The 27555-nt window shown below is 36.5% G+C and overlaps 1 protein-coding gene and 1 pseudogene across 2 annotated transcripts in view; one reads left to right on the forward strand and one right to left on the reverse strand.

Moving 5' to 3' along the window:
* Window positions 1-27555, reverse strand: part of METTL16 (methyltransferase 16, RNA N6-adenosine) — a 178668-nt gene that overhangs the window by 106989 nt on the left and 44124 nt on the right. For both annotated transcript variants that reach the window (XM_077165533.1, XM_077165532.1), the window contains exons 3-5: window positions 20530-20729; window positions 12813-12953; window positions 10979-11094 (exon numbers count right to left, since the gene is read on the reverse strand). In XM_077165533.1, the coding sequence (XP_077021648.1) occupies window positions 10979-11094; window positions 12813-12953; window positions 20530-20729 (457 nt within the window). The remainder of the gene's footprint in view (window positions 1-10978; window positions 11095-12812; window positions 12954-20529; window positions 20730-27555) is intronic.
* LOC143688018 (histone H3-like centromeric protein A pseudogene) lies at window positions 16364-16778 on the forward strand (annotated as a pseudogene).

The raw sequence follows: 27555 nt of genomic DNA on the forward strand, positions 1-27555 counted from the left end.
AAAAAAAGGAGGTAATAACAGGATACTATCAACAACTTTACGCCAATAAATACAACAATTTAGATGAAATGGATGGGTTCCTGGAAAGACATGAACAACCAACTTTGACTCAAGAAGAATTAGATGACCTCAACAAACCAATCACAAGTAAAGAAATTGAATCATCAGTCATTGAAAAGCTTCCTAAAAAGAAAAGTCCAGGACCAGACAGCTTCACATGTGAAATCCACCAAACACTCCAGAAAGAATTAGTACCAACTCTCCTCAAACTCTTCAAAAAAATCGAAGTGGAGGGAAAGCTACCTAATTCATTCTATGAAGCCAACATCACCCTCATACCAAAACCAGACAAAGATATTACAAAAAAAGAAAACTACAGACCAATCTCTCTAATGAATATAGATGCAAAAATCCTCAACAAAATTCTAGCAAATCGAATCCAGCAACACATTAAAAGAATTATACATCATGACCAAGTAGGATTCATCCCAGGTATGCAAGGATGGTTCAACATAAGAAAATCAATTAATGTAGTACACCATTATCAACAAATCAAAGCAGAAAAAGCACATGATCATCTCAATTGATGCAGAGAAGGCATTTGACAAGATTCAACATCCTTTCCTGTTGAAAACACTTCAAAAGATAGGAATACAAGGGAACTTCCTTAAAATGATAGAGGGAATATATGAAAAACCCACAGCTAATATCATCCTCAATGGGGAAAAACTGAAAACTTTCCCCCTAAGATCAGGAACAAGACAAGGATGTCCACTATCACCACTATTATTCAACATTGTGTTGGAAGTTCTAGCCAGAGCAATTAGACAAGAAAAAGAAATACAAGGCATCAAAATTGGAAAGGAAGAAGTAAAACTATCACTGTTTGCAGACGATATGATACTATACGTCGAAAACCCGGAAAAATCCACAACAAAACTACTAGAGCTTATAAATGAGTACAGCAAAGTAGCAGGTTACAAGATCAACATTCAAAAATCTGTAGCATTTCTATACACTAGTAATGAACAAGCTGAGGGGGAAATCAAGAAACGAATCCCATTTACAATTGCAAATGTCAAATGGTGCAACCACTGTGGAAGGCAGTTTGGTGTGACCTCAAAAACCTGAATATAGAATTGCCATATGACCCAGCAATACCTTTGCTAGGTATCTACTCAGAGGACTTAAGGGCAAAGACACAAACGGACATTTGCACACCAATGTTTATAGCAGCATTATTTACAATTGCAAAGAGATGGAAACAGCCAAAATGTCCATCAACAGACGAATGGCTAAACAAACTGTGGTATATACATATGATGGAATATTATGCAGCTTTAAGACAGAATAAACTTATGAAGCATGTAATAACATGGATGGACCTAGAGAACATTATTCTGAGTGAGACTAGCCAAAAACTAAAGGACAAATACTGTATGGTCTCACTGATGTGAACCGACATTAGAGAATAAACTTGGAATATGTCATTGGTAACAGAGACCATCAGGAGTTACAAACAGAGTAAAGCAATGGGTAATTGGAGCTGAAGGGTTACAGACTGTGCAACAGAACTAGATACAAAAACTCAAAAATGGACTGCATAATACTATCTAATTGTAATGTAATTATGTTAAAACACTGAATGAAGCTGCATCTGAGCTATAGTTTTTTGTTTGTGTTTTTTGTTTTTTTTCCTTTTTTATATATATTTTTATTTTTTATTTTTATTATTTTTATTTTTTTCTCTATATTATCATTCTATATCTTTTTCTGTTGTTTTGCTAGTTCTTTTCCTAAATCGATGCAAATGTACTAAGAAATGATGTTCACACATCTATGTGATGATATTAAGAATTACTGATTGCATATGTAGAATGGAATGATTTCTAAATGTTGTGTTAGTTAATTTTTTCTTTTAATTAATAATAATAAAAAAAAAGACTGAGTTCAGGCTACTCAACTAGCACCCAGGAGGAGAGAAGGCAGTGGTAACATTCCACAGGATAGATCATAAACTGGGGCACAAAACACGTCTTTATAAATTTAAAAATATTTAAATTATTCAAAGCACTTTCTCTGATCACAATGGGATGGAGCCGGATCTCAAGAACCACCAAAGAATGAGAACAATCACAAACACACGGAGATTAAATAACACACTCTTAAAGAACCAGTGGACCAAAAAAGAAATTGCTAGAGAAATCAGCAGCTACCTGGAGATGAATGAAACAACTTATTAGAACTTATGGGATGTGGCAAAGGCTGTGCAGGGAGGGAAAGTTATTGCCCTAAATGTCTATATTAAAAAACAGGAAAGAGCAAAAAATGAGGACTTAACAGCAAACCTGGAGGAACTTGAGAAAGAACAGCAAACTAACACCAAAGCAAATAGGGGAAGAGAAATAACAAAGATTAAAGCAGGGATAAATGAATGGGAGAACAAAAGAACAATAGAAAGAATCAATAAAACCAAAAGTTGGTTCTTTGAGAAAATCAATAAAACAGATGTGCCACTAAGAAGCCTGTCAAAGAAAAAAAGAGAGAGGATGCAAATAAACAAAATCAGAAATGAAAACGGGTACATTACCACAGAACCTGAAGAAATAAAAGAAATCATAAGAGGCGCCAACAAAACAGACAACTTAGATGAAATGGACTAATTCCTGGAGACACACAAACAAGTGACACTGACTCAGGAAGAAACAGAAGATCTCAACAAACCAATCACAAGTAAAGAGATTAAATCAGTCATCAAAAATCTTCCTATGAAGAAAAGCCCAGGCCCAGATGGCTTCACAGGGGAATTTTATCAAACATTCCAGAAAGATCTAAAACCAATCTTACTCAAATTTTTCAAAAAAATTGAGGAAAAAGGAATTCTACCTAACTCATTTTATGAAGCTAGTATCATTTTAATACCCAAGCCTGGTAAAGATACTATAAGACAGGAAAACTACAGGCTAATCTCCCTAATGAACACAGATGCAAAAATTCTCATTAAATAATAGCAGATACACCCAACAGCACATTAAAGGAATTATACACCATGACCAAGGGGGTTTATACTAGAAATGCAAGGATGGCTCAACGCAAGAAAATCAATTAATATAATACAGTACATTAACAAATCAAAAGGGAAAAATCACATGATCACCTTCATTGATTGAAAAAGCATTCGAAAAAATTCAGCATCTTTTTCTGATAAAAACACTTCAAAACATAGGAATCAAAGGTAACTACCTCAATATGATAAAGGGAATATATAAAAACCAACAGCCAACATTGTACTCAATGTAGAGAGACTGAAAGCCTTGCCCCTAATCAGGTACAAGACAAGGATGCCCACTATCACTACTATTATGCAACACTGTGCTAGAAGTTCTAGCTAGAGCAATCAGGTAGGACAAAGAAATAAAAGACATCCACACTGTAAAGGAAGATCCTGAGAAATCTACAGCAAAGTAACCTGAGCTAATAAACAAATTCAGCAAGATGGCAGGATATAAAATTAATGTGCAAAAAACAGTAACATTTCTATACACAAGCATGAGCTAGCTGAGGAGTCAGTTAAGGAAAAAATTCCACTCAAAATAGCAACTAAAAGAATCAAATACTTAGGAATGAATTTAACTAGGGGCGTAAAGGACTTGTACACAGAAAACTACATAACAGTATTAAAAGAATTCAAAGGCGATCTAAATAGGTGGAAAGACATTCCCTGCTCATGGACAGGAAGGCTAAATAGAGCTAAGGTGTCAATTCTCCCCAAATTGATATACAAATTCAACACAGTACCAATCTAAATTCCAACAACCTACTTTGAAGACTGGGTAAAGCTAACTATCAAATTCATCTGGAAGGGAAAGAGACCACGAAAAGCTAAAAGCATCCTACAAAAGAAGAATGAAGTAGGAGGATTAACACTCCCTGACTTTAAAGCCGATTACAAAGCCACAGTGGTCAAAACAGCATGGTACTGGCACAAAGTCAGAAGCACTGACCAACGGAATCGAATTGAGCGTGCAGAAACAGACCACCAAATCTATGGTCAACCGATTTTTGACAACACCTCCAATTCCTCTGAATTGGGACAAAATAGTCTTTTCAATAATTGGGCATGGAGGAACTGGATATCAATAGCCAAGAGAATGAAAGAGGACCCATATCTTACACCCTACACAAAAACTGACTCAAAGTGGATCAACACCTATATAAGAACTAGCACCATAAAGCTTCTAGAAGAATATGTAAGGAAACATCTTCAAGACTTAGTAATAGGAAATAACTTCCGAAATTTTACACTAAAGCCCAAGCAACAAATGAAAAAATAGATAAATGGGAATTCCTCAAAATTAAACGCTTCTAAGGGTTTAAATTACCACTAGGGGTAATTTAAAGAATACAAAGAGATAGAAGGAAAAGAATATATAGATCTCACAATAAAATAAAAAAGATAAGATGGTGGAATCAAGAAACACCTTTTCAGTAATAACTTTGACGCAGAAGGACAGATATTGTATGATTTCACTTTTATGACCACCATAAAGGTATAATCAGAGACTTATAAAATAGAATACAGGGAACTTAGAGATACAAGAAGCTAGAGATGGGTGAACCATAGGTAATGAGGTTGAACTCTCATGTAAGGGAATAGATAGGAGCGAAGGTGATTCTCTAGTGGGTCTAGAAGTAATATTACCATATTGAAGATGAACAAGATTGAAAGGGGTTGTAGAGACCTACGTTTTCCACTGACTCACACTAGAAATATGAATGAGTTCTTTTAAGAATTACTTCAAAGACATGATTATTTTTGTATAAGGAGTGTTTAAGTCCAGGGTACAGTTGGAAAACTGATATTGCATGCTATGAGCTGTGTTCAAAAGGAAACCATCAGCACTACCACAGCAACAGCAGAGGTCAATAATGGGGTGAGGGACAAGAGTTAAGAGGAGGTTTAGATCTCCTACTTGGTGAGGGTGTGTTTACTGGCTTTCTGTCTCTTGGGAATAATGAAATTATCTAAAATTGAGAATGTTGATGGACTGTGGACCTTGGGCCCTCTACATGATGCATGGTGAATGCAGATGGCTGAAGGATGCACCGACGGAGAAGTAGAATAGTCAACGATGGTGTATACTTATGAACAAAGGCTGTGCTGCTACAAAAAGGAACACTGTCCTGAGGCATGCAACAATGTGAATGAACATGTGGGCTATTTGGTGAGATAAAAAAAGTCAGGAACAAAAAGACATCAATGGTATGGTCACCTACAGAAAATGCTTCTAAGAAAACACAGGCCTAGACTGTAAGCTTTTAGAGCAGACACATCAAGTCCATAATGGTGATTATTATTTCTGGATTTTAAGAGGCTGTTTCATATATGTAACCTGATATTTAGAGATAAGAACGAAGCTGAACAGGTTGGGGTTAAAGTAATTCAGAACATAAGGGGGTAAGGAAGACAGTGTCTATATGTTAGAACCACATACACTCTTTGAGAACAATGGAAGAAAGGTTTATTTGATCTGGAACTGAAATTTCCTGTGATGCATAATCTAATTCAACCTATCTGTATAGCTCATTTGAACAACTGAAACACTGAGAGCACAGAGTGAGAAAGAGGTCCTTTAATCCTATATAGATTATTGTAATGCCTGGAAACATCCTAGAGTATATCAACCAGATAATCAAAAAGTATTGGCAAAGTCCCTTGAGGGAGGGGAAAAAGACTACGGAACTATTAAACCTTACCATCAGGGAATCTTGATACTGTGTCAAACTTTAGGGGCACTGAAATCAATAGGCCATGCTCTCAATCATGAGGCTTACTCTTGTGAAGCTTATGTAGGTAGCAGAGACGCTTAGCCTACCTATAGGCATGCCTAAGAGTTACTTCTGGAGGACCTGTTGTTGCTCAGATGTGGCCTCAGTCTCTCTAAGCCCAACTCTGCAAGTGAAATCATCGCCCTTCCCACCTACGTGGGACATGACATCCAGAGGTAAAATTCTCCCTGGTGACGTGGGAGAGGATTCCCAGAGATGAATATGGACCTGGCACTGTGGGATCAACAATTCCATCCTGACCAAAAGGGGGAAAAGAAGTGAATTAATAAAGCATCAGTGGCAAAGAGTTCAAACAGTTGAGAGGCTACTATGGAGGTTGCTCTTACGCAAGTTTCAGGTAGACCTTGCTACCTATCACAACCTGCCAACCCCCAAACAGAAGCATTCCAGCCAATCCTAAAGAATACCTAGGGCAATATATAAGATTCCACAAGGGTTCCAGGCACTAGAGTAACTTGCCAGAAACCTACAAACTCTAGATGGGTCCCTGGTCCAGATAAGTCCTGAAACCTAGCCCAGCCTCTCAAGAACATCAGATAGCTCCATCTCCCTACCCCATATTAGTGACAGACCCTCCTAATATAAAAAATTTAGAATTGCCACAGCCCAAACAACCCCGATGAGAGGTATGGAAAGATCAAAGTTGATGGTGGAATTATATATAGAAGATAGGACTTAACAAATGAATCTCAATGCTGAATCATTAAATTGATATCTCTTTTAGTCTCCTGTATTTTAGAGCAGCTACAAGTAAAAACCTAAAATTGTGAAAGTGTAATCTATGTCAAAATCTGAAATATGTTCTACAACTAATTCTGGTGCTGTGCTTGAAAATTTTTAGCTTATATATATATATATGTTATTGTTTGCAGAAAAAGAAGGAAAAAAGAAAAAAAAGTCAATTGTCATGATAAAAACGTATTTAAGCCTGCTAGCCTCCTATATTCTGGAGCAGCTAGTAGGAAAAATATGAGAGGATGGTATGGTAGCCCATGACAAACTCTGGGATCTATCCTGTAACCACTTTTGAAGAGTAATTTGAAAACTATGACTTTTTTATTTCTTTGCTTTATATATGTGTTATACTATACAATAAAAAAAGTTTTAAAAAAACCACTTTGTTTAATATGTAGTAATGATTCATTAACGTTGAATTCATAACCAACAGCCCTATAATTCATTTCTGAACAAAGACTATCTATATCTAAAGACCTGTATTTTCTCAGTAAGGCATTATTGCCGCCTTCTACTTTCGACCACTAGAGAGCACTTCACTATGCTTGGGAGCCATTTTAAACAGCAAAATCACCAACAAAAAACACAAACATGAGGAAAATATACTGTGACACTAAATATACTGTGAAAAGGACACTTGTTCACAATATGAGAGCTGAAACAAGAAGGCAGAATATCATCTTTGACCTCAGGTGGGAATGTGCGCACTGTTGACCCAAGTGTTTCACCACTCAGTACAAGGCCACACATGACCACAAAAGCACGAGCACTGATTTGAGAGTTACAAAGAAATTTTAGAAAGTAGGTCAATTTGTAAAGAGTGAATCCATGAATAATAAGGGTTATTATTCTCTGTATTATTAATCAATGGAATATTTCAGCAATAAAAAGAAATGAACAAGGGGTGAAAGTCTCTCTCGCAACGCTGGATATGAATCCCAGGGATAAGCCTGGCCCTGACACCGTGGGATCAACAATGCCTGCCTGACGAAATGGGGGAAAAGAAGTGTAACAAAATAAGGAATGAGTGGCTAAGACAGTTTAAATAGAGTCCAGAGGCTATTCTGGAAGCTACTCTAATGCAAGCTTCAGATAACATACTGCCATTTACCATGGTTTACCAAACCCTAACCAAAACCATTCCAGCCAGCCCTAAAGAACACCTAAGGCTCTATCTGAGATTCTACAAAAGTTCCATGCACTATGATTACTTTAAAGAAACCTACAACCTCCAGATGGGTTCCTAGGACAGATAAGTCCTGAAACCCAGAAGGGTCAGCCTCCCCAGAATATCAACTAATTCTACCCCTATCCCGTATTATCGACACCACTTTCCAACATGAAAAACTTACGATGGGCATAGTACAAATACTCCTAAACATTGAGAAAGATCAAAGGAGGAAGAGGAGTTATAACAGAGAAGATAGGACTTAACAAATGAGTATGACTACTGAATCATCATACTGATATTTTTTTTAGTCTCCAGTGTCTTGGAGCAACTAGAAGGAAAAACCTAATATTATGGAACTGTAATTCACATCAAACCCGGAAATCTGTTCTTTAACTGCTTGTTACAATGTACTTTGAAATTTATTACTTTTTTGTATGGATGTTATATTTCACAATAAAAAAAAGAAATGAAGTACTCATACATGCTACAACATGGATGAACCCTGAAAACATTAAGCTAACTGAAATAAGCCTATTACAAAGGACTACAAATTTTCTGATTCCCTTTATATGAAATGACTAGAATAGGCAAATCCATAGAGATGGAACGTAGACTGGTGCTTGCCAAGGGCTGGAGGGGCTTAGGGGAAAATAGGGAGTGACTGCTAAGGGGCACAGTGTTTACTGCTGGGATGATGAAAATGTTCTAAAACTGTGGTGATGGCTACACAACTCTGAATAGACAAAAACCATTGAATTGCACACTTTAAAGAAGTGAACTGTATTATAGTGAATTATATACCAATAGACTTACTCTAAAAAAATATTTGGTTGTGAGGTGTTAGTAACATTGATGTTTTTTAATCTAGATTCTGGTTCCACAAGCGTTCACTTCGGAAAATTCACAGTCTTCATTTATGACATGTATATTTTTATATCTATACGTCAGAGCTTAACATTCTAAAAAAAAACTGTAATCCAGGATGTGGCAATTTTAGTTCTTACAATTTATCCATCTGCAATAAAGGCGAGAATTTAGATTTCTTAAATCCTGCTTTACTTTATGTTCTAATTTGGAATGTTGGTATTGGTAATAAATTTCGGCCCAATCAGAAATGTATTTAATCCCAATTTAATCCACCTAGAATTTATTTTGTTAGGAGGTATATAAATACTTTTACAGGGTATTTGAGTGATTGTAAAAACAACTTATTCTCTCAAAAGTTTTAAGCATACACCTTCCTCATTTCTATCTGATTAATATTATTCACTCTGTTAATAGAGGGTTTACTAGATGAAGGAAAACTTAGGTTAAACTAATATTTGACAGCATTGGGTATTTTCTTATTAGGTGAGTTCTTTTTATCCAATATGTATCTTTTAACATCCATGAGCAAATACATTTTTTTACTGTAAGTGAAAAGACTAAATCGGACATCTGTTTACTATCAAGTGACAGGTAGCAGTAGAAACAATAATTTCCTCCCTAAGCCAATAAGCCTAGTTCACAAGTAGATCGTGACCTAAAATGGTCCATGACTTAAGATGGTCCAATCAAAAGAAAATGTAATTTTCAATGGTTTGGAGAAGAAAAGAGCGCCTCCCCCTCAGATGTTAGTTTACCACAAGTAAATCAGTCTGAGAACACAATTCATGGATCAGGTCAGAGCCAAAAGAAACCTAAAAAACAGTGTCAACCTTAATAATACTGTGAACTTCTAGATCAAATCATTCCTAAGCTCATACTTCTGCTGGGCTTCTCAAATATTTAAGCCAACAAACTCAGACTTAACTCAGTCTGAACTGTTTTCAGGTACTTGAAACCAAAACCATCTGTGCTGGTTTGAAACTGTTATACACCTTAGAAAAGCCATGTTCTTTTACTCTAATCTTGTGGGTACAGACTTATTATGGGTGGGATCTTTTTTTTTTAAATATTTTTATTGAGGAATCTTCATACACATACAGTCCATACATGGTGTAGAATAAGTGGCTCACAATATCATCATATAGTTTTGTATTTCATCACCATGATCATTTTTAGAACACTTTGCATAACTCCAGAAAAAGAAATAAAAAGATACATCCCATACCCCTTACCCTTCCCTCTCATTGACCACCAATATTTCAATCAACCAATTTTTTACCCTTTAACCTCCCCATTGTTTGCTTGCTTATTTATTTATTTATTTTCACAAGGGCAGGCATCAGGAATCAAACCCAGGTCTCCGGCATGTCAGGCAAGAACAGTGGCCCATCCCCACTGTTTATTTATTTTTCATCCTTACTTTTTTACTCATCTATCATAGCCTACATAAAAGAAGCACCAGACACAAGTTTTTCACAATCATAGTCACACTGTACAATCTGTATAGTTATACAATCTGTATAGCCTTCAAGAATCAAGGCTACTGGAACACAGCTCAACAGTTTCAGGTACTTCCCTCCAGCCACTCCAATACACCATAATACAACATAAACTAAAAAGGGATATCTATATAATACATAAGAATAACCTCCGGGATAACCTCTTGATCCGGTCTGAAATCTCTCAGCTACTGAAACTTTATTTTGTCTCATTTCTCTCTTCCTCCTTTTGGTCAAGAATGCTTTCTCAATCCAATAATGATAGGCCCCAGTTCATCCATGAGTTCTGTCCCATGTTGCCAGGGAGACTTACACCCCTGGGAATTATGTCCTACATAGGGATGGGTGGGACTTTTTGATTAGTTTATTTTCATGGAGATGTGACCCTGCCCATTCAAGTTGGATCTTAATTAAAGAGTTTAAAAGAGCCCATGGAGAAAGAATCAGAACCTATACAGACAGCAGAGTTCAGATGCTTAGAGACAGACAGAAAGCTCAGAGAGGAGACCCCTGGAACGAGGAGCTGAAAGCAACAAAACCAAGGAGCAAAGGGCCGGGAAATGTCACCATGTACCTTCCCATGTGACAGATAAACCCTGGAAGTGATCAGCCTTTCTTGAATGAAGGTATCCTCTTAATGCCTTAATTTGGATGTTTTCATGGCATTAAAACTGTAAATGTGCAACCTAATAAATCCCCTTTGTAAAAGCCAATCCATTTCTGGTATATTGCATTCTGGCAGCATTAGCAAACTGAAACACAGCTTCCAAAATAAAAGTTGCTTTTTGTTCTTATCTCTGCAAACAAAGCAAATTTAGATGAATATTTAAGTACTTTCAAGAAGAAAATATTTTACCTTGGCTTCCAACTGATTGGCAAAAAAAGGAGGATTGCACATACAAAAGTCATAGATTATCTCAGATTCCTCTTTAAGAGCATCCATCAGGAGTGTCTTCTGTGGTACTTTTACCACTAAAAAAAAAAAAAAGGAACAACTATTAACTATTATTAATGCTGTAGCGGCTTTTAAATATGTCCACAAATTCTTTGAAGAGCTCTTCCCTTCAAGAGGTAGAGATTAAGATCCCCCTTGAGTGAAAGCTGACTTAGTGACTCACTACTGACGCTAAAGTCATAGAAGCATTGCAGTTTCCTCCTTTCTCTATTTCTGATGACTTATTTGCTTTAACAGAATTTAACTGATATGTGAGGATGCCTAAGCAGTCCACGGAGAGCTAAGGTAGCAATGAACTGAAGCCTCCTGCCAACAGCCATCTGACTGAGCCATCTTGTAAGCAAATCTCTATATCCAGTCAAGCCTTCAGATGGCTTTAGCCCAAGCTGATATCTTGAATGCAACCTCGAGCAAGACTGAACCAGAACCACCTGGTTAAGCCACACCCAAATTCCTGACCCAAAGAAACTATGACCCAATAAATGTTTGTTGCTTAAAGCTGCTAAATTTTGGAGTGATTTATCATACAGTGTGCTGGTTTGAAATGATGTATGTACCTTAGAAAAGCCATGTTTTAATCCTAATCCCATTTTGTAAAGGCAGATGTTTCTTCTAATCCCTATTCAATGCTGTGTGTTTGAAACTGTAATCAGATCATCTCCCTGGAGATGTGATTTAATCAACAGTGGTTAAGCTGGATTAGGTAATGACATGTCTCCACCCATTTGGGTGGGTCTTGATTAGTTTCTGAAATTCTATAAAAGAGGAAACATTTTGAAGAACAAGAGCGATTCAGAGAGAGCAGAGTAGAATGACATAGCCACGAGAAGCAGAATCCACCAGCCAGTGACCTTTGGAGATGAAGAAGGAAAATGCCTCCCGGGGAGCTTCATGAAACGGGAAGCCAGAAGAAGCTAGCAGATGACGCCGTGTTCGCCATGTGCCCTTCCAGATGAGAGAGGAACCCTGAATGTGTTCACCATGTGCCTTTCCAGATGAGAGAGAAACTCTGACTGTGTTTGCCATGTGCCCTTCCACTTGAGAGAGAAACCCTGAACTTCATCAGCCTTCTTGAATCAAGGTATCTTTCCCTGGATGCCTTAGATTGGACACTTCTATAGACTTGCTTTAACTGGGACACTTTCTCAGCCTTAGAACTGTAAACTAGCAACTTATTAAATTTCCCTTTTTAAAAGCCATTCCGTTTCTGGTATATTGCTTTTCGGCAGCTAGCAAACTAGAACATACTGCAACAGATAAACTAAAACAAATACATTAATAATATCAGTGTCTCCCCTTACAATGATATGTTTAACAACCCTAAGACAAGACCTATTTCTTCCTTGAAGAGACATGATGTCCCTTTAACAGGAGAAGGGAAAAATAACACTTCTTTATATATATAAAAATAGGCATAAAAACAAAGTAATTATCACCAAGGGTATTTGACTATTACTAGCACAGTTCCATCTACTGAAATAAAAGGGATAGTAGAGTTTAATCAACAGAGATTTCTTCCTCTTAAATTTTGGTGACTAGGTTACTTTATATATTTACTATATTTTGCTCTCAGTTAATTTGCTATTAGAACAGCCAACCCAACTACAATGTACCAGGTTTAAAAATACTACCAAAGTTTGTGCATTCAAGCAAATGATAATTAATAATGAGATGTGTTAATTTAGCAAGATAGGTTAATAAAACTTAAAAAGGATATTTATTCTGCAGAGCTAACCTTTTATGAGATCAGATAAGGTATTCTGTTCCACATTTTTCTTTGCATAGTTGAAGCACATATCATCCACTTCTGTTGCAAGGAAATACCAGCCATTTAAGGTTGCTCCAAGTAAAGGATAGATGCATGATGCCCCAGTACCTAGTAAAATGAAAATTGAAAACACATTCCAACCCATGAGAGGGAGAGGTAAGAAAAATAAGTGAAAACACCATTTTCATACACAAATATAAATCACCTGATTACATATACATTGTAGCTACAGGGTTCTCTAGTCATTTCATCTAAGTCAGATCTTTAAACCTCATTATTATACTCAAACTTTCTAAAAGATAGTAACCTTGCTTTCATCCCCTTTTGTATATCATATGTAAAATGAAGGGCATATAACTAAGGGTCAAGGAATATATGACTAATTAATTGAAAATGGTCAAAACTCAATTTAATTCACTTTATAAAAATATACAGGGTATAAAATTTTTATGATATTAAGCTGTGTAATTCTCCAAATTTCTAAGTTGTCACTTGAAGAAAACCAGATGTAAAAAAACAACCTAAAGAGAAAACTCATTTCTCAGGTGTGAAGAGATAGAAAGATTTGTTTCTGATCCAAAACATCAGAATCATTGTTCCAAACGCTTGCTTCCACTGTAGCATAAAGGGAGACTTTCAGAGGCAAAAGCTCCAAACAAAAATCACTTCAACAACTAGGATTTGATCCTACACTTATATGTAGAACCCCTACTCCTGGACTGGACAAATTACTAACCACAAATATTGCTTTTACAACCACTGATTAATCTTGGCCAAGGAGATCATAATAGTATATTCAAGAGAAGGAAAGCCAGTGTTTCTCCCAAGGCCTACTATAGTAGCCAGCCTTACAGTAGCCAGCCTCCATCTCTACTCCAGGCCTGCTTTTCCCTGGACCTCATCTTGTTCCATTCTAGCCTTCCCAGAGATTTGACAGGAAAAGGCTGAGGCTAGAGACACTTTTAACTTAGAGGAAACCAAGGCTCATCATACTGCTTCTTCATTATGTATTCTGAACAGGCTAGTGGAAAACACAACTTATGCCCAGATCATTTAAGCTCTTAAACAGTCACAGTGATTGTTGCACTTCATACCATGACTGTCCATGAGTATCCTGCCCCTGGTGCTACTGGCAAACACTTCTTTGGGGATTTGTGAAGTAGTAGGAAAAGAGATGGTAAAGGGTATTCAAACAGAGGCCAAAATTTATTTAGCCCCTAGCTATTCCAATAAGCCAAAATAGGTAAATTTAAGTAGCACTTTCAGTTCTTAAGGAAAAATATCCAAAGTAGAGTCCAGGTCCTTGATCTCACATAACTATCTCTCTCTTTGTTCTTCAATTTCATTTAAAACTGGGGGAAAAAAAGTGCCCCAACAGAATAAATGTAGGTAAAAGACTAAAAAAATACACAGTAAATAAATCTCTCAATTTCCAAGACCAAAAAAGACTTGCATTCTAAACTCCTAATCCCCTAAGAAAGCTAAATGACATTTTTAAATAGGTAATAATCTTTTTTTCATAATGATAAATAAAAAAGGAAAGTATATCATAAAATTAGAGCAAAACTATAAGATTCCAGGGGAAGAATTTATAGAAAACCCTAATTAGAATGGACGTGTCTCTAGCAGGAAAAGCTAAAATCATTAATCTCCTATATTCTCAAGTGTTATTTTGAAGGGTATGGGGCATAATTAAAATTAAGTGGTGTTAAGGACTCTGTGGTGCAGGTATTCCCATGGGATATTATGACCAAATCATGTCTGAAAAGTTAACTATTTCTTTTATCCAGTATTCCCAGCCTTACCACCACTACCCCATTTTGATTATCTATTTTTGTTGTTTGAGTTTTCTTTTTGGCTTTAGGAAAATGTCAAACATTTTTAGGAGAGTACATGGGCCATGACTTTGATGTATTCTTTGACCAATGTGCTATTTTTAGGAATTTCCCATGCTGGGAGCAGTTAATGAAAAACTCAATTTAAAAAATTCTCCTTCATGTTAAAACACTGAATGAAGCTGCATCTGAGCTATAGGTTTTTTTTTTTTCTGTTTGTTTGTTTGTCTTTTTTTTTTCTTTTTCCTTTTTTTTTTACTATTATTATTATTTTTATTTTTTCCTCTATATTAACATTCTATATCTTTTTCTGTTGTTTTGCTAGTTCTTTTCCTAAATCGATGCAAATGTACTAAGAAATGATGATCATGCATCTATGTGATGATGTTAAGAATTACTGATTGCATATGTAGAATGGAATGATTTCTAAATGTTGTGTTAATTTCTTTTTTCCTTTAATTAATAAAAAATATATAACAAAAAAAATAAAAAATTCTCTTACCTTAGTTTCCACTTCTTTCTTAAATATGGTTTTTTCAGTTAACAAAAATAATACTGCTTTTAGTAGAGAGGTTAAACAATACAAAATGGGTCTTTAAGAAAAAAAATTCCTAGAAATCTAACTATACTGTCAGAAAAGTCCTCCACCTCTCTCTCCATGTATATGAATTTACACACACACACAAAAACACACCCAAGTACACGAGTATAATGGAAAGCACAAACATGCTGATTTTCCTCCCCCCATCACAAATAAAAACATTGGGCCATAATCTAACATGGTAGTGGTAAAAATCTCCATGAAATGGTCCTTAAAGATTATTTTTTTCTTTTTTTTTCTTTCTTTTCTTTTTTTTGCAAGTTCATAGTGGCTTCTGGATTAGATGTATTTTTTGCTTTAGTTTCTGTTCTGAAAACTGTGAAATTACAATTCACAATTTATGTAGCTGATTTTATGCGCTATACCTTTGTTTGTGTGCTTTATTATATTTGGAATGGCAATAAAATCCTACTTTGGGGCTTCTGATAAAAAAAAAAATCAAGTAAGTAACCAAACAGGCTCTCAAGCTTATAAAACTTTGTATAATCCATCAGCCAATCTTCTGCCATGAACATAAAAGGGTAGGAGCTTTGTTAAACCCCATTATTTTTTAGATAGTGCTTAGCTCATATCAAGTCCTCAGAATTTGAATGTTGAAGGAATGATGTACTTATGAATCAACATTCAATGAATTATTTATTGAATGCCTACTATGTACCAGAAATTTTGTTAGGCCTTGGGATATTACGCTAAGAAAAAAGATATAGGCTCTGAACTCTGCAATCTAGTGGCAAAGAGAGACATTAATCAAATATTCATTCAATTAGGGTGCAATTAAAAACTAAAATAAATACCATGAAGAATATAATGGTTTTCTTAATATATAACCAAGGAACTTGTCTTACAGTGGAAGGTAAGAGAAAGCTTTGTTTCCTAAGAAAATAAGGCTGGAATTAACTGAAGATAAATGAGAGTGGAACATGAGACTCTGCACTAATTTTCCTTCAGTGCGGGGTCCTCCAGGGTACGTGGCGGGGGCGCCCTCCGGGCCTCACCCAGACACCCCCCTTCGCCCCAGAAGTCCGACAGCTAGAGGAGGCCCGAATGCCTGACGCAGGGGTGGATGCAGGGGCCCCTCCGCAATGGGCCCGCGCCGCCACAGCCAGAAGCCAGAAGCCCCCCAGAGGCGCATTAACAGTGCGACCCTGACACCCCGCGGCAGGCACCCCCTCAGTAACTTCCTCTCATCAACGTGGTTTGCGGAGACATCGGATTCTGAAGGAGATCCAAAAGCTTCAGAAGAGCACAGATCTATTGATAAGGAACCCATCCTTCAGCCTCCTGATAAGAGAAATATGTGCTAAATTCTCTCCCAGTGTGGGCATTAACTGTCAAGCCCAGGCCCTATTGGCCCTACAAGAGGCAGCAGAAACTTTTCTAGTTCATCTCTTTGAGGACGCCTACCTCCTCTCTTTGCAGGCTGGCCGTGTCACCCTTTTCCCAAAGGATGTGCAACTGCCCAGAAGGATCCAAGGCAATGAAGCTGGACTTGGCTGAGCTCCTGCAGCCAACGTCTCTTGTAAGCCTTTCTTGCTCACCCAGAGAGCAAGTGTTTTTTGGAGGGAAAATACCTAGTTCCTTATCGCTGGAGATAGTTTCTCAGAAGGAATTTTCCTTCTCCATCCTTAGTCCCTTGTTCTCTTGCCTTCCCTCTTTTCTTTAGAAAAGGTTAGACCTGTTTTTAAATGTATGCATGGGCATGATGGCTAAGGCCTTTTTGTACAATGTTAAATATAGATATTTTTCTGTTTAGTAATGACCAGACGAACTGAATCTCTGACAAGAGTTAAGCTTTCCACTTTATAAGGACCAGATGATCTCATTTTAAGAGAAACACTTCTTAAATTTGTGAAAATGGCTCGTTAGTAAATATGTTAGTAAAATTTCAAGGATGATACCAGAGACCCTCTCTGCAGCCATGAGAAGATCCACAGAGCTGAGTGCTGCCTGGAGTTACCTGTCTCCAGACAGTATGTGTGTGCTGCCATGTTGCTTTTCTCTTTTTTTTTTTAAGAAGACTGAAGATTACATGGCTTTCTACTGCAACAGAAATAATGTATGAAACAATCAAAACAATTCCAAAGACCTCTGCGTTATTTATCAGATAAGAGACTCCAAGGTTGACTTCAGTTCACAAATTATTCATATGACTGTTTTAATGATTTTGAAGACACCAAATTTGCTGGCTAATGGAGAAAAGGACATTTATTTGTTGTTACAAGCTTTTCGTACTGTTTACTATTTTTACCATGTGTATATTTCATTTGATTTAAATCATAGAACATAGGGTCTGGCAGTTCTAAGCATGCAAATCTCCATCTACCAGATTAATCTCATCTTTATGGTGACATCAAGTTATCGAGTGGACTGTGTCTGTCAACAAATTTATAGCTTTTCAAAAACTTAATTGAGGTTGAAACACAAAATATTTAAGGTTTATTGTTCTAGTTCCTTCCAATAAATGCCTATCAATGTTATTCAGAAATTCTAACCTGTAGAATTTAACATTTTATTCTTATTTCTAAACCAAGATATATAATAATTTATACTTTGGAATTTTTTTTACAACTGTGGAAAGATAATAGAAATAATTTTTAATAAAAAAATTAAAACACATTATTAGAGAATACAGAGACTATACTTTCTTAGTATGTGCTAACATTAAGTTCTATATTTATGTATTACCTTTGCAAATTTAAACAAGAAAATTGAGGGATGCTTGTGCCTACAATGGAGTGAATATGAGCAGAGAAAAACTTTGCCTTATTGCAACTGAAGCAGTTTAGGAGATTCCCGAGAAATGAGAAATGCTACCCAAAGATTTCAGATTTTGTCTGCGGTAAAAATGATTAGTGATAGGGGACTACTACTTAAGATGTGTCAGCTGAATTCAGAGACAAGTACTGTTGTTGACTAAATAAATTTTAATTCTCTAGGGAAACCTGTTATTGTTCCACATTAACTCATATTTATGCAGATGTTAAATAAAGCATACCTGTCCATGGAATATACTACAAAAAAAAAAAAGAGTAAATGAGAGTGAAGGAGATAAAGGTGGAGAAGTTTCAGGCAAAGTGAATAATACACAAAAGCCTCAGAGATCCAGGTGAGAGATGATGGTGACTTGAACTGGGATGGTGACAGTGAAATGAAGAGAAGGAGCAGATTTAAGAAATATTTAAGAAAGAAAATCAATAGGAAATAGTGACAGACAAGACAATGAGAACAGCACAGAAGTAAATGTGAAGGATGATCCCTGAGCTTCTGGCTTGCACACCAGAGTGTACTAAAGTAGATATCACTGAATTAAGGAACAAAAGAAGAGGACCAGGACTAGGAAGAAAGAGTATCAGTATGGCCTTGGATATGGTGAGCATGAGATATTTTTGAGATATTCAAGTTTCTCAGATATATGGGACTAGAACTCAAGAAATGTAATCTGAATTGGAAGTATGATAACGTCCACCACCAATTACAATGCTATTCTGACTCTACCCAGAGCTAGGTCAGATTCCACAAGTTGAGAGCACTATCCTTAACAGGTCTGCTCTCATTTCAGACATCAACCACAAGTTTGGGGTTCCCAGAACACCCCACTTCTAACCAACTGGCTACAAACTACTATGGTAGTTTGATAGTTGCCACTATCTCCCAGGTTCAGTAATTTGCTAGATGACACAGAACTCAAGAAAGCACTCTATTTACCATTACAGTTTTATTATAGGGAAAGTGTACAAATAAAAGACACATAGGCAAGGTCTAGGAGGATCCCCAAATGCATAGTCCCTTTGTCCTCTTCCCGTGGAATCAGGATGCATCACCCTCCCAGCACAACAATGTATATTATCAATGAGGGAAACTCACTTGAACTTCAATGTCTAGAATTTTTATTGGGATTTCATTAGTAGGCACAATTGATGGAATCAATGACTATGTGATTGAATTCAACCTCAGCCCCTTCCACCAGACGGATATGATATAGCTCATATCTCTAATTTCCTAATCACATGGCTGGTCCTTCTGTATGGCCAGCTCTCACCTAAAACTACACGTATAGCTGGCCTAGCCCTGAGTCATTTCATTAGCATAAACTGTCAGATGGTGGGGCACCATAAAAAAAAAAAAAGACACTAAGATCATGAGGGATTCCAAGGATTTAGAGAATTTCAATGGTCCCAGGAGCAGAGACAAAGGCCAGATGTCTTTATGGAGGCCAAATTCCTTTCTATATAGAGGAACTTAAAAAGTAGTATTTCATTTGCATAGAGAAGGAAAGCAAAGTCATAGATGTTAATGAAACTGCCTAGGACTAGAGTATTGAATGAGAGAAAGGCTAAAGTCTGAACCTTAAGGAAGGATTCTCAACATTTAATGGCCAGAAGGGAGGAATGACCAGAAATGAAAGAGGAAAACTAGAGGAGCCTGGTGTTATGGAAGTCAGTGGAGGAGAGTACAAGAAGGAAAAAGGAATGATGATGCGTCGAAAAGGTCACAGAAGACGATGACTGAAAATCTTCACTGGAAATGCATGCAAATGTCAAAGTTAAGCATTTACTACAATTAACTTTATTTAGAACTAGTCACAGAGATTTGTAATTCAAGTCTTCCAATAAAGAACTAGTTAAAGCCAAAGGATTAAAAAAAAATCAAATAAAAAACACTGGGTATGACAAACTACAATACATTTATAATTACAAAATAAACCCTGGCTCCATCACCTTCTGTATCTCACCCATTTACTCACACAAATCAACCAAAGTGGACAGTATTCTCTATTGCAAAATTTTACAATTAAGAGAATATCTTACTTTAACTCAATGACTTTTTCCTACTTTTAATTCTGGTTATAAATATCCTCTTATCAATAATCACCCAAGAGATTATGCAAAGTGATCTTTTAATAAATAGCAATTACCACTAAATCCCAGTATGGAGACTAAAATACTATCATGAAATAATTCAGAGTGAGAATAATGTCCAATAAGCACAGAATCAACATGGTAACTGAAAATCAAAGAAAACAGAAGTCTCGTTTTCATTTCATACCTCACTTTCCTCTCTGCTCCCAGTTTGGAAGTGACAATCCCTTCTTAAGAGAAATAAATGCAGAAATGTTGAAGTATCTACAGCAGGTTCTTTCATAACAAATAGGCAATAAAGAAGGTTATAAAAACTTTGATATATGTGATTCCACTGGTTTTCTCTCTAAGCACTATGTTTAGCCTAGAAAAAATTTAAAACCATATACCTATGTCAATTCCTCTTCGGAGAGTACTTCTGTCAGAGTCCTGATGACCGATCAGATCTTCTACCCAATGAATATAGTTGAGTCTCAACGGAACTGTGGGGATTAGTCTCTCCAATGGAATATCAATAGAAAGTCCAAAGTCTTCCCTTAGAAGAGTACAAGTCAATGCTCTGACTGCTTCAGGGTCTTTAAAATTAAGACTGAGGAGTGGAGAAAAAGAAGTAAAACTGATTAGTAAGATTAACTATGTTGTACAAGCTCTATAGCCATTAGGTAACACCAAACACCATTTGAATTTTCTAGCAATATCACAAATAAATAGTTACTTAGAACATTCGGCTCAGTGGCATACACACATGGGTATTTAGCACCATCACAATGTACGAAAGGCATAATTTTTCACCAAAAACATTACATTTCTATCCATGGAACAGAGAGGATAACAATGTCTCTGTTCAAATTCCTTGCTTCCTTACTTTTATGTTACCTTGGAAAAGTTAACTGTGAAAAGTACTTAGCATAATTCCTGGTACATAGTAACTATTTTATAAATGCTGGCTATTTTTTCTATTATCGTTAACATTATTTAACATTAGAGTTCTTTGGAAATCATACTTAAAAGTAAAAAGAAAGCAGTATAAAATGGTTTAATAATTGAAACAGCATAACACACTTAACTCTAATAAATAGTACAGATATCACATTTAAAATGTAACTATTGTTAAAAAAGTAACTATTATTAACAGCTTTACTAAGGCATAATTTACCTACTATAAAATTCACTTGTAAGTGTACAATTCAATGGTTTTTAATATAGTCACAGAGTTGTTAAACCATCATCACAATCCCATCTTAAAACATTTCCACCACTCCAAAAACAAATCTCATCCCTATTTACAAATCATTCCTCATTTTGACCCCCAGCCCCTAGACAACCACTAATCTACTTTCTGTCTCTACAGATTTGCCTCTTCTGGACAATACACATAAATAGAATCACACAATATATGGTCCTTTGTGCTTGGATTCGTTCACTTAGTACAATGTTTATAATGTGCATCCATTATGTAGTATGTGTCTGTAACTTGTTCTTTTTTATTGCTGACAAGTTTTCTATTGTATGGATATACCACATTTTGTTTATCTATTCACCAATTGATAGAGATTTAGATTCTTTCTACTTTTTAGCTACTATTACTAGTGCAGCTATACATATTGATATACAAGGTTTTTCATGGATACATGTTTTCTCTTGGGTAGACATCTAGGAGCGAAATTGCCGGAGCAAAGGTTAAATTTATGCTTGAATTTTTTTTCTCCAGCATGGCAGGTGAGTACTCTGTCTGCTGAGCCACCGTGGCCCACCCTATGCTTGAATTCTTAATAAGAAACTTTGCCAATGTAACTATTTTGATATTAAAAACTGCAGAACTGAACATCTTAAACAGAGCTTATTTATAAATGGAGCAATGATGAGAAGAGAGACTAGAAAGTCATAAGAGGGGGTGGACCTATAAACAAAGTAAAGGTAGAAAGAGGTTTTTCATCAGAGAGCTAAACTGAAAACACCTGAGAATAGTGGTTAACAATTTCTTGACTAACAGAATGTGTTTATAAGCCATGATATGTAGAGATAAATGAATGATCAGTAGGAGAAACAGAAAAAGGAGAACACATTATACATAGGATCAAAAGATTTCATTTAAAGCTGATAAGTATATTTAAGAATATAAACACAAGAATGAAGAAAATAATGCAATGGAAGGAAGTGGAAGTGTGGTAGTTAGATTCAGCTGTCAATTTGGCCAGGTGAAGGCACCTAGTTTTGTTGCTGTGGACATGAGCCAACGGTAGGTACGTGAACCTCATTTGTTGCTAATTACATCTGCAGTCAGCTAGGAGGTGTGCCTGACGCAATGAATGATGTTTGACTTAACGGGCTGGTGCTTACATGAGAGAGCACAACGTAGCATAGCCCAAGCAATCTGACCTCATGTCAGCACTCGCAGCTCAGCCCAGGCCTTTGGAGATGCAGAAGGGATAACCCTGGGGAAAGTTGTTGGAACCCAAAGGCCTGGAGAGAAGACCAGCAGAGGTTACCCTGAGCCTTCTCCATAAGAAAGAACCTCAGATGAGAGTTAGCTGCCTTTCCTCTGAAGAACTAACAAAATAAATCACCTTTTATTAAAAGCCAATCCATCTCTGGTGTGTTGCATTCCGGCAGCTAGCAAACTAGAACAGAAAGTATAATAATTTTCTTGCTGATAGTGGTAATCAGTACATACTATCTAATGATTTAGATGACATAAAGTTACATTTATAAAAATAACCCAAAAAAGATCTAAAAACACAATACAACCTTAAAATTATCAAAAGGAACTCAAATAAGAAAGGGTAAAAAATAACCCAGATCATACAGTATAAAGGTAAAAAAAAAAAAGGCACAAAATAAAACGAATGTGAAATACATATAAGTAAATGTAAACAGTAAGAAAGACTCTTATTTATATCACAAAGCCAAACCAACTAACTGCAATTAACTAGACTGTAGGCATAAAAACATGCTGAAAACAAAGGGGCTAAAAAAGGCTGAAAATGAAAGCTTACGCTTAAGCAAAAGCATACCAGACAACTGCAAATAAAAAGAAAACAGAAGGTCATGTTCTTACAAGAGAAAATCTTACATTTTGGACAAAAACATTAAATGAAATAAAGAAGGGCCCATTGTAGAGAGTGCTGTTTCAATTTGCTGAAGCTGCTGGAATATAATATACCAAAAATGCATTGGCTTTTTTTTTTTTTTTTAACATGGGCAGGCACCAGCAATTGAACCCAGGTCTCTAGCATGGCAAGCAAGAACTCTGCCACTGAGCCATCGTGGCCGGCATTGACTTTTACAAAGGGGATTTATTAGGTGACAAATTACAATTCTAAGGCCATGAAAATGTCCAAGATAAAGCACCAACAAGAGGACACCTCCTCAGAGGAAAGGTAGCCTGCATCTGGGACACCTCCACCTGCTGGGAAGGCACATGGTACATCTGAGATCCTTGCTCCCAATTCAATGTTTACAGTTTTTGATTCCATGGCTTTCTCTCCAAGTGTCTATGGGCCCTCACTTAGCTTCTCTGGGGCAAAGCCTGGATTTCATCTTTCATTTTTCCTTGGCTCTCTCCAGGTTCTAGCTATTTCGATGAGTCTTTGCTTCGTACCCAGGTTACTTCCATCTGTTTAGAAACATCTGAACTCTCTGTTCCTTGTGTCGGCTCTTTTAAGGACTCCAGTAAACTAATTAAGACCCACCTTCAACAGCATGGCCACAAATCCATGGAAACAATCTAATTAAAAGGTAACACCCTAAACAATAGGTATGACCTCACAAAACTGAATTAGGATTCAGCCCTCAGCCTCACTTTCCAGTTCTGGGAAAGTCCGGACCTGCACAGCTCTACACAGGCACACAAAGGGTCCTGTGTCTTAGACAAGTGCACACCAGGGTTACATTCTCCAAACTGGTGCACCTGCACAACTTCGGCCTCCCTGGCCACAGGGCACCCATGTACACAAGCATCAGCGTAACATCCCCAAACTGCGCCCATACCGGCCATGAAACAAATCAGTATACTGAGTGTTCCACCCCATGCCCTGCTCTCTGCTGTACAACCATCCCACAAACACAAAGCCTTAGACTACTGAAAGAAATCAACTCCCAGAATAAATCAGTCAAGATCTCAACCTGCAACGAAGACAGCAAAAGACCACTAAGCATATCACAATGCAGACAGATATACCCCTGCCTGATGACCAAATTAGAACACGTGAGGAGACACAGATGTTGAAACAACTAATCAAACATGTTCATACAACTCTACTTAATAAAGTAAGTGGGACAAAAAATGACATAAAGGAGAGCAAGAAGACAGTAGAAGAACATAAAGAGGAATTTGAAAGGATGAATAGAAAAATAGCAGATATCACAGAGATTAAAGACTCTGCTGATGAAATAAAAAACCTACTAGAGGCACACAACACTAGATTTGAAGAGACAGATGAAAGAATAAGTGATATAGAGGACAGGATAATTGACTCTGAAGACTCAAAACAGCAAAGGGCAAAAAAAGTTGGAAAAAAATTGAACGGGAACTCTGGGAAATGATAGACAATACAAAGCGCACAATTATAAGAATCAACTGGTGTCCCATAAGGAGAAGAGAGGAGTGAAGGGCTAGGAAGAGTAGTTGAGGATATATGGGGAGAAAGTTCCCAACCCACATAAAGGACAAAAATATACAAGTCAAAGAAACCCAACGAACTCCAAACAGAATAAATCCAAACAGGTTTTTCCCAAGGCACATACTAATCAGTCTGTTAAATGTTGAAGAGAAGAAGAAAGTCCTGAAAGTGGCAACAGAAAAACAATTTACTACACACAAGGGAACTCAAGTAAGACTGAGTTCAGACTACTCAACTAGCACCCTGGAGGCAAGAACACAGTGGTATGACATATTCAAGATCCTGAAAGAGAAAGACTTCCAGCCAAGAATTCTGTTCCCAGCCTAACTGTCCTTTAAAACTGAAGGAGAGATTAAAGCTTTCACAGGCAAAGAAGTCCAAAAGAATTTGTCAACAACAGACTAGCCCTAAAAGAAATACTAAAAGGAGTTCTGCTGGCTGAAAAAAACAGACAGGAGAGGGAGGTCTGGAGGAGGGCAAGTAATTGAAGAGTACCACTAAGGGATTAAAGAATTCTTTTGTATTAAAGAACACAAAGAGAAAGAGGGAAAAGAATAAATAAATCTGACAATAAAATTTTAAAAATATAAGATGGTGGAATCAAGAAACGACTTTTCCGTAATAACGCTGAATGTTAATGAACTAAACTTAGCAATTAAAAGATACAGATTGGCAGAATGGATTAAGAAACATAATCCAACTATATGCTGCTTACAAGAGACTCATCTTAGACACAAGGATACAAACAGATTGAAAGTGAAAGGACGGAAAAAGATCTTCCACGCAAGTTGCAACCAAAAAAAAGCAGGAATAGCTATATTAATATCAGACAGAGCACACTTAAAATGTAAAGATATCGTAAGAGTCAAAAAAGGACACTATATGTTAATTAAAGGCTCAATTCACCAGGAAAATATAACAATCATAAATGCTTATGCTCCGAATCAAGGAGCAACAAAGTACATGAGACAGACATTGGCAAAACTGATGGGAGTGTTAGATATTTCAACAATTATATTAGGAGATTTCAATATACCAATCTCCTCTATAGATAGAACAACCAGACAGGTCAACAAGGAAACAGAGAAGGTAAATACCTTACCAAATGAATTAGACCTAACGGACATATATAGGTCCTTGTACTATGTTATACATTCTTCTCTAGTGCTCATGGAACATTCTTCACAATAGATCATATGCTGGGGCACAAAACAGGTCTTTATAAATTTAAAAATATTGAAAATATTCAAAGCACTTTCTCTGATCACAATGGGATGAAGCCGGATCTCAAGAACCACCGAAGAATGAGAACAATCACAAATATATGGAGATTAAACAACACACTCTTAAACAACCAGCAGGTCAAAGAAGAAACTGCTAGAGAAATCAGCAGCTATCTGGAGATTAATAAAACTGAGAATACAACTTATTAGAACTTATGGGATGAGGCAAAGGCTGTGCTGAGAGGAAATTTATTGCCTTAAATGCCTATATTAAAAAGCAAGAAAGAGCAAAAAACAAGAACTAAAGAGCATACCTGGAGGAACTGGAGAAAGAACAGCAAACTAACCCCAAAGCAAACAGGGGAAGAGAAATAACAAAGATTAAAGCAGAAGTAAATGAATGGGAGAACAAAAGAACAATAGAAAGAGTCAGTAAAACCAAAAGTTGGTTCTTTGAGAAAATCAATAAAATAGATGGGCCACTAGTAAGACTGACAAAGAAAAAAGAGAGAGGATGCAAATAAACAAAATCAGAAATGAGAAGGGGTGCGTTAACACAGAACCTGAAGAAATAAAGGAAATCATAAGAGGATACTATGAACAACTATACACCAACAAACTAGACAACTTAGATGAAATGGACAAATTCCTGGAGACACACAAACAAGTGACACTGACTCAGGAAGAAATAGAAGATCTAAACAAATTAATCACAAGTAAAGAGATTAAATCAGTCATCAAAAATCTTCCTACAAAGAAAAGCCCAGGGCCAGATAGCTTCACAGAGAAATTTTATCAAACATTCCAGAAAGATCTAACACCAATCTTGCTCAAACTTTTCCAAGAAATTGAGGAAAAAGGAACTCTACCTAACTCATTTTATGAAGCTAACATCATTTTAATACCAAAACCAGGTAAAGATACTATAAGACAGGAAAACTACAGGCCAATCACCCTAATGAACACGGACACAAAAATTCTCAATAAAAAATTAGCAAATCGGGCGAGCCACGGTGGCTCAGCAGGCAAGAATGCGTGCCTGCCATGCCAGAGGACCCAGGTTCGATGCCTGGTGCCCGCCCATGTAAAAAAAAAAAAAAAAAATAGCAAATCGAATCCAACAACAGGTTAAAAGAATAATACACCAAGGCAAGTGGGGTGTATACTAGGAATGCAAGGATGGTTCAACACAAGAAAATCAATTAATGTAATATAGCACATTAACAAATCAAAAGGGAAAAATCACCTGATCATCTTGATTGATGCTGAAAAAGCATTCAACAAAATCCGCACCCTTATTACTGATTGTATATGTAGAATGGAATGATTTCTAAATGTTGTGTTAGTTAATTTTTTTAATTAATTAAAAAATATATATATATATGATACACACACACACACACAAAAAAAAAACCGTATCCTTTTCTGATAAAAACACTTCAAAACATAGGAATCAAAGGTAACTACCTCAATATGATGAAAGGAATATATGAAAACCCAACAGCCAACATTGTACTCAATGGAGAGAGACTGAAAACCTTCCCCCTAAGATCAGGTACAAGGCAAGGAT

The sequence above is a fragment of the Tamandua tetradactyla genome, chromosome 6 (assembly GCF_023851605.1).
Source record: "Tamandua tetradactyla isolate mTamTet1 chromosome 6, mTamTet1.pri, whole genome shotgun sequence".
Lineage (NCBI taxonomy): Eukaryota > Metazoa > Chordata > Mammalia > Pilosa > Myrmecophagidae > Tamandua > Tamandua tetradactyla.